This window comes from Lacerta agilis, chromosome 1 (assembly GCF_009819535.1).
Source record: "Lacerta agilis isolate rLacAgi1 chromosome 1, rLacAgi1.pri, whole genome shotgun sequence".
NCBI lineage: Eukaryota > Metazoa > Chordata > Lepidosauria > Squamata > Lacertidae > Lacerta > Lacerta agilis.
This window is the reverse complement of record NC_046312.1, coordinates 110422620-110436264: the sequence shown is the minus strand read 5'-3', so window position 1 is coordinate 110436264 and position 13645 is coordinate 110422620. Positions and strand designations below refer to the sequence as shown.

At 47.3% G+C, this 13645-nt stretch overlaps 1 protein-coding gene across 1 annotated transcript in view; it reads right to left on the bottom strand.

The window, feature by feature from the left end:
* CERKL (ceramide kinase like) overlaps window positions 1–13615 on the bottom strand; it is a 44645-nt gene extending 31030 nt beyond the window's left edge. Inside the window, exon 1 of the mRNA XM_033149753.1 lies at window positions 13300–13615. Within this exon, the coding sequence (XP_033005644.1) occupies window positions 13300–13615 (316 nt within the window). The remainder of the gene's footprint in view (window positions 1–13299) is intronic.
* Window positions 13616–13645: the final 30 nt, after the last annotated feature.

Sequence of the window (13645 nt, the reverse complement as noted above, 5' to 3'; positions counted from 1 at the left end):
ACACACACAATCTCTATAACTACATCACATCATAGCCAATGACAAGAATTTATTCCTAGTATCAGAAAGTATGTCATTGACTCAGGTTTTTTTTTTGTTTCTCTAACACTCTCTCTGTTTCCAAGATACACACTACTATTTGGAGCGTAACATCTGTTGCTTCAGAGATTGAAAGGTTTGCAGAACCTTCCTAAGCATACTTTCCTATACCCTGCTATTAGGTAAATTTACAGGGAAGATATGCGGTCTTAACTCAAATCAATTAGAACATGGAAAATTAGCTGCACGCCGTATACAGCTCTGTCATTTAAAAGCTACACTGATCAGTTTCTGCTCTAACCTTCTTGTCATAAAGTAAGTAAATATTGCATCAGCATATCGATTTTTAAATCAGTTTTTTTTCTTTGTAAATATATTGCCCACTAAGTTATGTTGTGTTGAAATATATTAATTTATTTATGCAATCAAAAATTAAATGCATACAAAATCAGATCATTAGAAGTTTACTTATCAAGGGAATGCTTCCTAGTCTAACCAGAGAACTAAAAGCACCCAAAGAAAACTAAATTCTCAACTGATACCTACAATCTTGCAGAGTTCCAAACAAGAGTGCAAACATGCTATTTTCAACATTTCAAGAAACATTAGTTTATACAATTAAATACTATTTACTTAAAATATTTGTTACCCACTCTTTACAATCCCAGAGCCTGATGTGTTTCATTTTTAAGTGTTACATTAAAAAAACACAACAACAGAAAAAGCCACCATTGTTCACTAAGGGTTGTATTCCTACTCAGAGTAGACCCAATGAAATAGATATTAGGGATGTTAATTTTAATGTGTCTACTCTGAATAAGTTGAATGTGGCCCTATATCAACAACCAGTAAACTAGTAAATCACAACAGGCTCCAGCCTTCATGCCTAGCAAATGCCTGAGCAAAAAATTTACCAGTAAGCTTTAAATCAACAATAGTACGTACATTTTTAGAAGTGTTTGCAACTTATTCAGTTTTCTATGCAAACAACCATTGCCCTTATCTGAAAGTTACCCAGCAAACTGACAGGTAATAAAAGGGTTTAAAAACAAGGTAACTGTCCAACCCCCCCACACACACACACATTTTGCTCTTTTCAAGTGCTTTGGGTCATTAGCAGGTAACAACTTAACGCTCATGGGACTGTGCCATGCAACACTGACTTTCCACCAGAAGTTGGCAGACCTATGATGGCACTTCTAGCCATGCAACTTGGAGTCATGCCTTAACCACCACCACCAACAACAACATGTGGCTGGTATTAGCTTTGCCTGTTATTATACTTTATGGTGCCATTGCCAAACAACACTGCATACAGTATTTCTCCCAGAAGTCCGTTTCTCCCAAGACTTCACACCAAATGCATCAAATACTACTATGATGCGCAATGAAAGCTGCCATAGTATCCCTGCTTCACCCTTGCTTTCACCGAAGCATTACACTCATATAGAATAATTTATTCTGAATGAATATGTGGCCCTGGAATAGAGTCTAACCCAACTGCAATTTATGAAGGTTGTTACTTTAGATGGCTGCTCCTTTGAAACACCCATAGGACAGGCTGGGGAATGGCAGGCAACTCATGGAAATGAAAAACGAAGAAGAAGAAGAAGAAGAAGAGGAAGAAGAAGAAGAAGAAGAAGAAGAAGAAGAAGAAGAAGAAGAAGAAGAAGAGTTTGGATTTGATATCCCGCTTTTCACTACCCAAAGGTGTCTCAAAGTGACTAACATTCTCCTTTCCCTTCCTCCCCCACAACAAACACTCTGTGAGGTGAGTAGGGCTGAGAGACTTCAGAGAAGTGTGACTAGCCCAAGGTCACCCAGCAGCTGCATGTGGAGGAGCGGAGACATGAACCCGGTTCCCCAGATTACGAGTATACCACTCTTAACCACTACACCACAAACAAACAATAAAGCTTCCACAGTTCAAATAACTTTTAAAATATTAAGGGAATAAGGGAGCGATCTTAATCCTGCACTACCGGGGGAGGTTTGGAATTAGCAGTGGGCAAGTTCTGCCACCATGAAGTCCCCACTGAAAGAGTAGGCTGTTGTGAAGCTACATCTGATGGTGTTCCTGCTGGCAGTAGCCAGAGTGAGGCCTCAAAATGCAGAGGCAGAACAGTGTTAGACAAGGATCCCCGGATCCCATGTCAGTCTGTTTTCAGGAGACGTAGCTTTGCTGACCAGCTGGGAGTTAGCGTAACCAAAACTGCATGTGCAGAAAACACACCATGCCCCCCCCCCAGCCCCCTGCACTCAGACCAGCTGGAGCTGATGGATCTTCAAATGTGGCAGAGGCTCTGAGCAACGGTGGTCTCCTATTACAATTGCTCTGCCCAATAACAACAAAATAACCGTGCCCATTTAACAATTGGGTCTAATGTGTAGATATGACAAAGGGAGACAGAACTCAACCATCTCCCGACAGTTAGCTGATTAGTACTAAACATTATTATTATTTTTGTTTAAGCCATCGAATACTGAAAACTATAGAATTGTAGCTATAATTAAGCCAAAGGTCAAATTCTAAAAGGAAACAGCAGATACCACCACAAGAGTAACAGATGTTCTTTGAGTTCATCTGGACAAAAACATAAGCATATGTGAAAGAAATCCAATACTATCATAAAATCAGTTGGTGTCTAAAATAGCAGGCCCTTATGGCAGAATGGTAATGTATGTATCAAATGCACAACACATTATGTTTCAACAGAATGTTCCGATAAGAATTCATAACCAGCAGAAATTAATGCCAGATTTCCCCCCCCCCACAAGGAGAAGCTACATAAAGATTATAGCAGGCCATTAAGGCATGCAAGCACTTATTGCTCAGAATTCACAGCTATTCAGATTTGATCTGTAAATGTAATATAAAGGTAACAATTAAGTCCCACTATCAACAAAAATAGAACTTCACAAAATAATGCAAACACAAAGGACTTTGCTAAGGTGAACAAAACAGCAAGTCAAGAAAGATACTGAACAGTCATTTTGCTACTGCTTTAGAGTTTTTCAACATACAGTACAGTAAAATTCTTTCACACCTCAGTATTTTTTTCTTAATAGGACACCACTATGCAAGAAACATAGACCAGCCGCCACAAGTTAAGGTTAATTAAGTGGAAGATTCCAAAATGCACTAAAATTTGATATGCCTTCAATTCTGCCTCATGTGTTCAAGCTGTGGGGGGGGGGGGAGAAAGTAACCATGAAAATAATGCTTGCCACAATTTAATCATCCTGGGAGAGTGGCACCTATTTATTCTTAAAACTTGAAATCTGCCTTTCTGCAAACTGTATTCAAGGTGACTTCACAAAGAGTAAAATGTAATAAAGATACAGTGAGTTGCAGAGCAATCCTAACTCCTTCCCCCCACCTCAATATTGTCCTGAGCTCAGGATAGTGCAGTGTTAGAAACTCATCTATATGAACTATTCACCAAATGGCACCTTACAAATCAGTGATGGTCGCCACAATGGAGTGTCTAGGTGCCATAAAATAAAATAAAAACCCACAAGATTACAAAGCTGAAAATAAATTGTGTACATCGTCAACACAATAAAATTCAAAAAGCATATTGTGTTTTTTCACTTTTTTGCTGCTGTTTTAATTCCCCTTCAATTATTTCAGGAGTCGTTTGTGGCCTTTTGAAAAATGGAAGCAATTAACCAATCCAGAAAGAATGCATCAAGAATAAAAAGAACACCCCAAACCATACCTTTGTATTTTGAGCAAATTAATCCAGAGTAACTACCATCTCCAGCCAGCCAGCCAGCCAGATGGAGATGTCAGTCACAAAACCTGGCAACAAGACATCCCAAATCGGTCACAAGTAAACCACCCAAAGCCACAAAATGTGCCTGGAACACAGGGAATTTTGAACAGTGTTACATTAAAATGACAGTACTATCTAACCACCTCATAAGGACGCGGGTGGCGCTGTGGTCTAAACCACTGAGCCTTGGGCTTGCCAATCAAAAGATTGGCCGTTCAAATCCCCGCGACGGGGGTGAGCTCCCATTGCTCGGTCCCAGCTCCTGCCAACCTAGCAGTTCGAAAGCACGCCAAAAAGTGCAAATAGATTAATAGGTACCGCTCTGGCAGGAAGGTAAATGGTGTTTCCGTGCGCTGCTCTGGTGTTGGTGTTCCGTTGCGCCAGAGCAGCTTAGTCATGCTGGCCACATGACCCAGAAAAACTGTCTGCGGAGTGGACAAACACTGGCTCCCTCGGCCTATAAAGCAAGATGAGCGCCGCAACCCCAGAGTCGTTCGCCACTGGGCTTAACTGTCGGGGGTCCCTTTACCCTTACCTTTAAACACCTCATAAAAAGACATACATTGGTTTTCTGAAAATAAAATCTGTGTAAATTACAAAAATGCTTCATGCTGTTTGTACTAAAATAGATTCATCCTCCAAAGATTTGGGTAAACAGATGTGTTTTTAATTTACACTTGAATATCAAAAGTGAAGGGGACAAACAGACTTCCAAGGAAAGTGAGTTCCACAGTTTGGGTGCCACAACAGGGAAGACCCCGTCCCATTTCCCCACACAATGAAATATGAGGTTTCCCCCGCCCAAAGATCTTAAATACTGGGTCAGCTGAGGGGCTGTTCTAGCAAAAATCTGGGTCCCAAATCATTGAGGGATTTTATAAATTAATACCAAAACCTTGAATTGGACCAGGTAGCTCACTGGAACCAATAACAGTGAAGAAGAAGAAGATGGTGAGTTTGGATTTGATATCCCGCTTTTCACTACCCAAAGGAGTCTCAATGCGGCTAACATTCTCCTTTCCCTTCCTCCCCCACAACAAACACTCTGTGAGGTGAGTGGGGTTGAGAGACCTCAGAGAAGTGTGACTAGTCCAAGGTCACCCAGCAGCTGCATGTGGAGGAGCGGAGACACGAACCCGATTCACCAGATTAGGAGTTTACCGCTCTTAACCACTACACCACACTGGCTGAAAGGCAGCCATGTGGGTGACATCTAGCACTGTATTGGTAACAGCAGACTTCAAATCTATTAACCTATCTCAGTCATTTCATGGATATATTAGAATCACAGGGTTTCCCACTAAAAGCCCCAGAAGGTCCTTAAGAAAGATTCCATGGTTGTGAAAGCCACCAAAAAGTCCAGTAAAATCAATGAAGGTTAACTGCCCATGTCTGTCTTCCAGCAACGGGTCATCAACCAGAATAAGCAAAGCAGTCCCAAAACTGAGTCAGAATCCCAAAAGAAATGGGTTTATTAACCATTAATCTCCATCACACAAAGATGTTTGGACCTGGGTAGCTATCACCCACTTGAGAACCTTGCCCCAAAAGGATAAACTTGCAACCAACCTGTAGCCCTGTGGATGTTGTATTCCATCTCCCAACACCTGACTATTATTATTATAATGCATTATTTCTTTTTCTTAATCAAATATTTCACTTTAAAAAAACTTTTGGGTTTTGGGTATTTATACGCACGCACGCACACACACACACACACACACACAAAATGTAAAATGAGCATGACATCCTTTTTTCATTTGTTTACTAAATATAAGAAACATGAATACATTAGAAAAACCTTCCCCAAAACATTAGAAAAACCTTCCCCAAAACTGGGCAAACTAATGCCTAGGTTGGGAGGAAGTGCGAGGAGGAAACCCCATGATGACTATAGATAGGCCAAGTCTGATGTTGCGCAATTAAAAAGACACAGAGCACTGTCTCCCGCACAACAACCAGGTCACCAACTCGTCTACAAATGCTTTGAGCTGAATGTAAAACAATAACAAACATTGGGCATGTATCTAAGCCCAGTGGCCGAAACATACATGGACCATTGAGCCCTTGTCAAATACAATGAATATTAGGATTCCCTTTCAGACTGTTGTGTTGTGAGCAACCAGTATGTTAGACTTTCATATTTTATTTCTTATCTTTTAGGTATGTGTAGTGGAAACTCGCGGAAGATCTTTGTAATCACGAGGAGTCAGGTGGCATATCCTCCTCCCTTTTCCATCCTCAGTCTTGAAATTAGCAAAGTAATGCTTATCTATGGTACATGCCAAAAGGAAGATGTCCAGCTGTAATTAGTTGCTGGTGAGGAAGATACAATTAGTTGTGAACACCTTCAGCTGCCAATGACCTTGGCCAAGCCACACCCAGGTGCCTGACCAGTCGGGAATGGTACCTGATAGCCAGGTGGAATCAATCAAACCTATTAAGTTAACTATATAAATGAAGGAATGGAGGGGACCGATTGGGCTTCGCCACAGACCAGGTACCGTGGGTTTCCTGGCGTGGGGGTCTCTCTTGCCACTCCTTGGAGGCCCCGGGCGGCAGAAGGGGAGATTGTGCTTGGGCTTTTATCAGGTATGCTACATTTGTCTGCTGTTGATTGTATCTAGAAATAAAAGCATATTTGTTCTTCTTCCATTGGTGTGTTCATTGGATCCAGACTCCAAAAGAACCCTGCCCCTTGGCGGGACAGTATGTGGCTGCCATTATGTCATCATCTTTACTTGCTTTCCTATATAGGACTTTGCTGAGTTTTACATACCAGTTACTTTCTTGGCTGACTAATCAACTCAAGACTATAACTTCCTTGTAGTGCTTGCTCTGCACACAACATCAGCAACCACATGCATACCTCTTCCTTACTCTCCTAAGTAATGCAACCAGAGTTGCAAATTTCACGAACATTTAACTCATTTCCCAATAAACATGCACAGGAAGGATGCCATCTCGCCACCCTGTGCATTCAGTTGGCCATGCAGAAAGGCGCTCGTTTATATTTTTGCTTGTTTATATTTTTGCACCTTTATTGAAGTGTTTTTTGATTGTTGGAAACACTTCAAACCAACCTTAGTACACCTTGGAGCCCGGCACGCTTCCTTCAGCGCACGTACCTCTCCTGTACGTTCTCCTTGCTGCCGTCTCCTGTGCTATTCAGCAGAGTTATCTTCTCTTATCTTCTCTCACGCAACGGGGTTGTGTATGCCAGCATATTACAGACAACAGAGTCCGGCTTCTTTCTAATCTAGAAGCTTTATTTTACAAGGCATAAATCATTACATTCCGGGAGAGTCGCAAGCCATGTTGGTGGCTTCTCCCTTCTCTCCGTTCTCCGGACAAAAGAAACAGAAAGTATCACATTACACAGTACAACAGTACACAGAGCATCCGGTGACGCTCTTCCTCCTGTGGGTGGGACAACCGGTTGAGCTTGTTAACTCTAAAAGCTCCAAACCTCTACACCCCCTCTTGTCCCGCACACAGGGGCGTTGTAAGCTTGCAGCTTACCTCACACAAACCCTCACAGAACTCCCCATGACGTTGGAAGCTCAGGGGCTTCGTGAACCCAACCCTCTGGTTCACCTGACCAGGACAGTACTTCAGCTTCTCCAAGCCGGTCTGAACGCACACGTCTCGAAAGAGAACGTCTAGGTGTTTGGGTCTGGCCTTGACTTGTCCAGACTCTGCCACCAACAAACAGAGTTGGTTGTCCTCCCAAACCATCACGGGCAGGCAACTCTGAACGCAGATCTCTTGGACCAAACACCTATAGAACTCCAGTTCCCTGCAAAGCACTGACAACGCACTGTACCTGGCTTCTGCACGAGAACGAGCAATGAGGCTCTGGCACCGGGACTTCAGCCCGCCTAGAGCTCCTCCACACTGTACAACCATTTCAGACACAGATTTCCTGTCCTCGGAATTTGCCCAACCGCCGTCGCACCAGCGCGTGAGCTGGGGCTCACCGGTAGCTGACAACTCCGGGCAAAACTCATTAGTCTCCTGCAAACTCTGGAGCACTCTCACCATGCCATTCCAGGCATGCATGCTGGGATTTGCAGCCACCTTGCTGAACAGATCCACAGCAACTGCTATGTCAGGTTTGCTCAACCGTGAAGGAAACAACAGCCTCCCAGGAGCTGACCTAAACACCTCGGGGCTCTCGAACTCAGAGCGTTCCCCGGTCTGACTGTCCTCACCTAGACACGTCTCCATGGGTGTTCTGACACTAGCACATTCAGACACTCTGAACTTCTTCAACAACTGCACTACCTCAGCAGTCTGACTGAGCAAGACACTACCATCTTCGGCTCTGTCTACCTGCACACCTAGGTAAACACCAACAGGGCTTAGGTTCCTGAGCTGGAAAGACCGACCAAGCTCCTCTGCGAACCGTTGCACCTGTCCCCTGGTCTCCACCAGGTAAAGCATGTCCGCACCGGACTGCAGAACTAGCTCCTGCTCTGGGCTTACTCCTGCCAGAAACAGGCAGCTATCAGCACAACTCTGGCTGACACCTAGCTTTCTCAAAGCTTCTTGCACGCCTGAGGACCAATCTCTGGCCGACTCCTTCAAGCCTGTGATTGCCTCGTGCAAACTCCACACCTGATTTGGCCCGTTGTCCTCGAACCCTGGCGGAGGTACCTCGTACCTCTCCTCATCCAGGTCGGAATCCAAACAGGCACCCAAACCAAAGTGGCTTGCCTCAAAGCTGCTTTGAGTCGCGACCGCTAACAGCATGCGCGTGGTTCCGCTTCTGAGAGAGGGCGCGTCCAGTACCTCGGAACAATGGACCCCCTCCTCCTGAGTGAAACCTCTGGCTACTGACCTAGCCTCGCACTGCAACTCACCAGTTGCTGCCGTCTTGAGTCTGCACACCCAACGACCTTCTGACAGCGTCGTGGTTGTGCACACACCCAAAGACCTCATTGAGCTTACCTGCTCTACCATGGCATCCTGCCATTTCTGGGCCTCACCTTGAGATACCCATTGAACCTTCACAAGGCTCTCCGGTTCACACTGAACCAAACAAGCACTCACGCTAGTGGCCGTGAACCTTTCGGGCAGAATCCCTTCAGTGGATCGTGCAGACTGCTGTGATACCACTTCAGATTCTCCCTCTGCTCCAGTTGCACTGGACTCCACCTGCACATCCGTGACATCAGGCATCTCACCTACAGACTTGCTGCGCCTGTGCATCCTAACTGAACCACCCAAGGATGACGTTGGCGCGCCTTTGGGCTCCTGCTTCACTGCCAAAGAACCCTGCTCTTGCTCCGGGACGAGACCTGCGCCAGGCTCTCCTGGAGAAGAGTTGCCACACAAAGAGTCACCATGCGTGGCCTGCCTCCTAGTCCGTGACATAGGAGTTGCGGGTGCACTCCCAGGCTGCTGCCTTGGAGTTGCCCCTAGCTGCGCTGCACCCTGGTGATGGCCGGGAACTCGGCCCAAGCCACCAGCAGGTGCCAAAGCCACAGCAATACCCCCTCTTGGGGCTGATCCACCTGGACCACTGCCACCAGCAGGTGGCGCATTGGCCTGTCCAGCATTGACAGGACCATCCAGAACATCAGGGCTTCTAGGGATGTGTTCCAATCCATTCTGCTCAAAGAATTCAGCACTCCTGCTGACTAGAACCTGGGTCTGGTCACTATCTGGGTTAACTAACCTCCCGCTATGCAAGCTGGGTTCGCACCCACAGAAAGACACTTTCAGAACCTTGGTACCACCCAGTTCCACCCAGAACCCTTGTGGAAGCTCTGCATCCAAGAGCATGTCTTCAGTGGCAGCATGCAGCATCCTTTGCTGCCTCTCTGCAAGACCACATACCTGTGAAGAAAGCAGGTTAGTCACACTGTGCTTACTCCCCCTCTCACTGAGAACCTGGGAACAGCCTACTCCAGTAGAAACCTGCTGTTCCACTGCAACCAGTGGTGCTGCCTCAGTTGCCTCCTTGAGCAACGCAGACCACATGTGGTGAGAGAAAGCATCAGCCAAACACTCAGAACAACACGCTCCCCCCAGGTTAGCTTCTGGCATCCCTTCAGAAACAGCCACATGAACCAGGGAAAAGGGACGCATGGTTTCCCTTTCAGACGTGGGGTAGCAGGATGTCGACTCCTCGAACTTGCAAACCCTGCAATCAAGAAAGCTGTTACATGCCCTTAACTTGCACCCTTCAGAGAACTCAGGCTGCTTCAGCACACTGTCCCAGTGGCGACTTGCCAGCCTTTGGTACCACTGACACAAACATAAGTGGTGCACGGGCACACTGGTGCGCTGAGCAAACATTCCATCAGCGCTACCACATTCCGCTGTTCTTGCTTGAGGCCCCTCGACAGCAAACAGCCCGTCCTGGCTGCATTCCATGCGTAGAAGCATCTTCTGGCCACTGCAATCAGAACAGGTGATTATCACAAAACAAACAGCAAAAACATTGGACAGAAGGTTTGACACAAACAAATACACAGTTATGTCAACAGCCACAGAAAACGCCAGTTCTGTCCCTTGGATCTGTCCCTTGACTGTTAGCAAAAAAAATCAAGCCTTTTCTTGCCTCCAACAGTCAGTTCTCTAAACTGCTCTATAGGAGACTCGCAGTTCCTCACAAGTCCACCAGGAGGAACGATGACGATGACAATGGCAACCATCACACGCAGCTCACCAGGGTTGGCCTTCGTCGACAACAGTAGGCATCCTCTTCCGCCCGGGCTGTGGTAGAGTTGTTGCGATTCTCATGGCCAGTACCACACGTCATGTCCTTGGCCTTATCTTCAGCCATGCACGTCAACAAAAGACCAGGTGCAGGCTACGTGCCAAAACACAGATCCACAGTCAAGGCCTTTACGCTGGCTTCAGACTTGGAAACAGCCCCTCCCTTTCTGGGAGCAAAGCCCACGGCGATCTGGCCCCCCTCCTGCTTTCCATGGCACTGTTGCTGCACAACAGCCATAAGCCGAGCTGGGGGCGAGCTTTCCAAAGCCACTTCAGCCAGTCCCTCAGCCCCGTGAAACTGGGCTAGGGTCTTCTTCCAGGCTTCACAAGCACTGGCCAGACCTTCCTCCTCACAGGCGTTGGCCAGAACATCAACGCTCTCAGGGAACAGCCCTCTGCATCGAAGCTGTGAGGCTGGAGGTGCTTGCAAACAAAAGCTTCCCTCCTCCTTGCTGGGAATGCTATGGCTCCCTCCATCTTGCCCAGGGGTAGCGTACTTACGAATCTGTAGCTTCTTACCCGGCTCCACAGATGGGGGTTTCACCAGAGAGGTACAACTGCTTTTGCAGCCCTCGATCTGGGCTTCCCTGCTGCCTTCCAACCTCTGACAGCAGGTTTTAGGCTCCTGAGCCATTCAGCAGACTGCTGAATGCTCCTGCTGGCAAAGCAAACTTCCCTGGATGCTCCATCACAGTCCAAGCCAGGGAGGCAAAGCACACACAGTCTGGAACTCTTCAGAACCACTCCTGAACCAGTCCAGAATAATAAACAAGCGCAAATATGGGACCATAACCTGAAGTGTTTTTTGATTGTTGGAAACACTTCAAACCAACCTTAGTACACCTTGGAGCCCGGCACGCTTCCTTCAGCGCACGTACCTCTCCTGTACGTTCTCCTTGCTGCCGTCTCCTGTGCTATTCAGCAGAGTTATCTTCTCTTATCTTCTCTCACGCAACGGGGTTGTGTATGCCAGCATATTACAGACAACAGAGTCCGGCTTCTTTCTAATCTAGAAGCTTTATTTTACAAGGCATAAATCATTACATTCCGGGAGAGTCGCAAGCCATGTTGGTGGCTTCTCCCTTCTCTCCGTTCTCCGGACAAAAGAAACAGAAAGTATCACATTACACAGTACAACAGTACACAGAGCATCCGGTGACGCTCTTCCTCCTGTGGGTGGGACAACCGGTTGAGCTTGTTAACTCTAAAAGCTCCAAACCTCTACATTTATTCATTCTGAGGACTGCGAGACTGTGTGTGGGATTCCAAAGAGTATCAGTAGCCATTTCGAACTATTAGTGTTAAAATATTACTTCCAATTGTACCATACATTCCAATCTTGTGCCACTTTTAACAGTTACGGCTTCCGCCAAAGAATCCTGGGAACTGTAGTTTGTTGAGAGTTGTTGGGAGACCCCTCGCAAAGCCACAAAACCCAGCAGTCTTAACAAAAGGGATTCTTTTGTGTGGGAGAGCGATGACTGTTAAAGTGTGCATGCAACAAAAATGTGACAGACCGGGTGCACAAGCACAACCCATTCCATGTTTCCATGGCTACTGGGCAGCCCCCAACTTTTTGTTTGGCCTCTTGCAGTCAGTGCCTAAAAAACATTACCCTCTCTTTTATGCATTCCAATGCTCATTAGGAAAGAACCAAACTCTTTCTGTAGCTATTCCCTGCCAAAATGATCCATCCTGATGTCAGCTTGAGAGACAGCAGATTCTTCCTCGTTTCAGATGCCCATGATCAGGCACTCAAGAGTATCATTTGATTCTCACTAGAAGGACAGATCCTGAAGTTGAGGCTCCAGTACTTTGGCCATCTCATGAGAAGAGAAGACTCCCTAGAAAAGACCCTGATGTTGGGAAAGATGGAGGGCACAAGGAGAAGGGGATGACAGAGGATGAGATGGTTGGACAGTGTTCTCGAAGCTACTAACATGAGTTTGGCCAAACTGCGAGCGGCAGTGAAGGATAGGCGTGGCTGGCGTGCTCTGGTCCATGGGGTCACGAAGAGTCGGACACGACTGAACGACTGAACAACAAAAAACCAGAGATGTCAGCTTGACTGAAATATTGGTGGGGGAGGCAGCCCTGCCTTGCAAAACCGATCACATGATGTGGTTCACGCACAGCATTTGAATGGCAATGCCCAGCAACTGGGGGGGACTGCCCCCCAAAAAAATATTTAACGGGAGAGGCGCACAAAGGGACACCAGCCCCTTCTATCAAGGGTACCAACTTGAATAAAATATTGAGAGGGGACGGGTAAGCCCTGTCCCACATAATCGATCACATGAATGCGGTGTACACACCCAATTTGAATGGCAATGCCAATCAACTTTCTGGGGTGGGGCTGATGTCCCTAGGAGTTGGCTCCGTCCTATGCAAGTAACCCCACCCATCGCCAGTCCCAAAGTTAACAAAACTTTTCTTTCGCTGAGAGAGAGGGGCTACCGTCTGACGTCACGCCCTCCCTGCCCACCCTGAGTGAGTGACACAGCGGAGAGGGGGCGGCGGAATGTGAGGGCAGGAAAGGAACTGAGGCTGCGCTGCGCCTGCACGCACTGCCGAAGCGGGTTCGAGACCCGTTGTGAACTCAGCAGCCCTTCCTGCCATGCTCGGGCTGTAGCTCCGCTTACACGGCGGTAAACCCCGCCGAATTCAGCAGAGGAAGCTTTGCACGGAGCAGAAGAAATCCAAAGCAGCGTTGGCTGTCTGTTGTTCCTCACACTCGCTCGCTCGCTCTCACCTACGGGCCTCTCGGGCTGGATGGGGCTCCAGCTGAGCCTCTGCGCGCTGAGCACCACGTCGCAGCTCCTCTTGCCGACGCCAAAAATCCCCCTCAGGAGGGGCTGCTCGCCTTCGTCCCCCGCCTCCGCCTCCCGCTCCGGGGTCGCCCCCTTTGCTCCCTTCTCCTCCTCCTCCTCCGTCGAGGAAGAGGAGCGGGGGGAGCGGGCGCCGTCGCTTCCCTTCCACCCAGAACCCGCTGCTGCTGCTGCCGCCACCCCTAAAGGGTCCTCCGGGCTCTCGGCGGCCCAGGCTATCCTCCTCCCGGGGCGGTGCATAGCAGGCAGGCAGGCTCCTCCAGCTAGGAA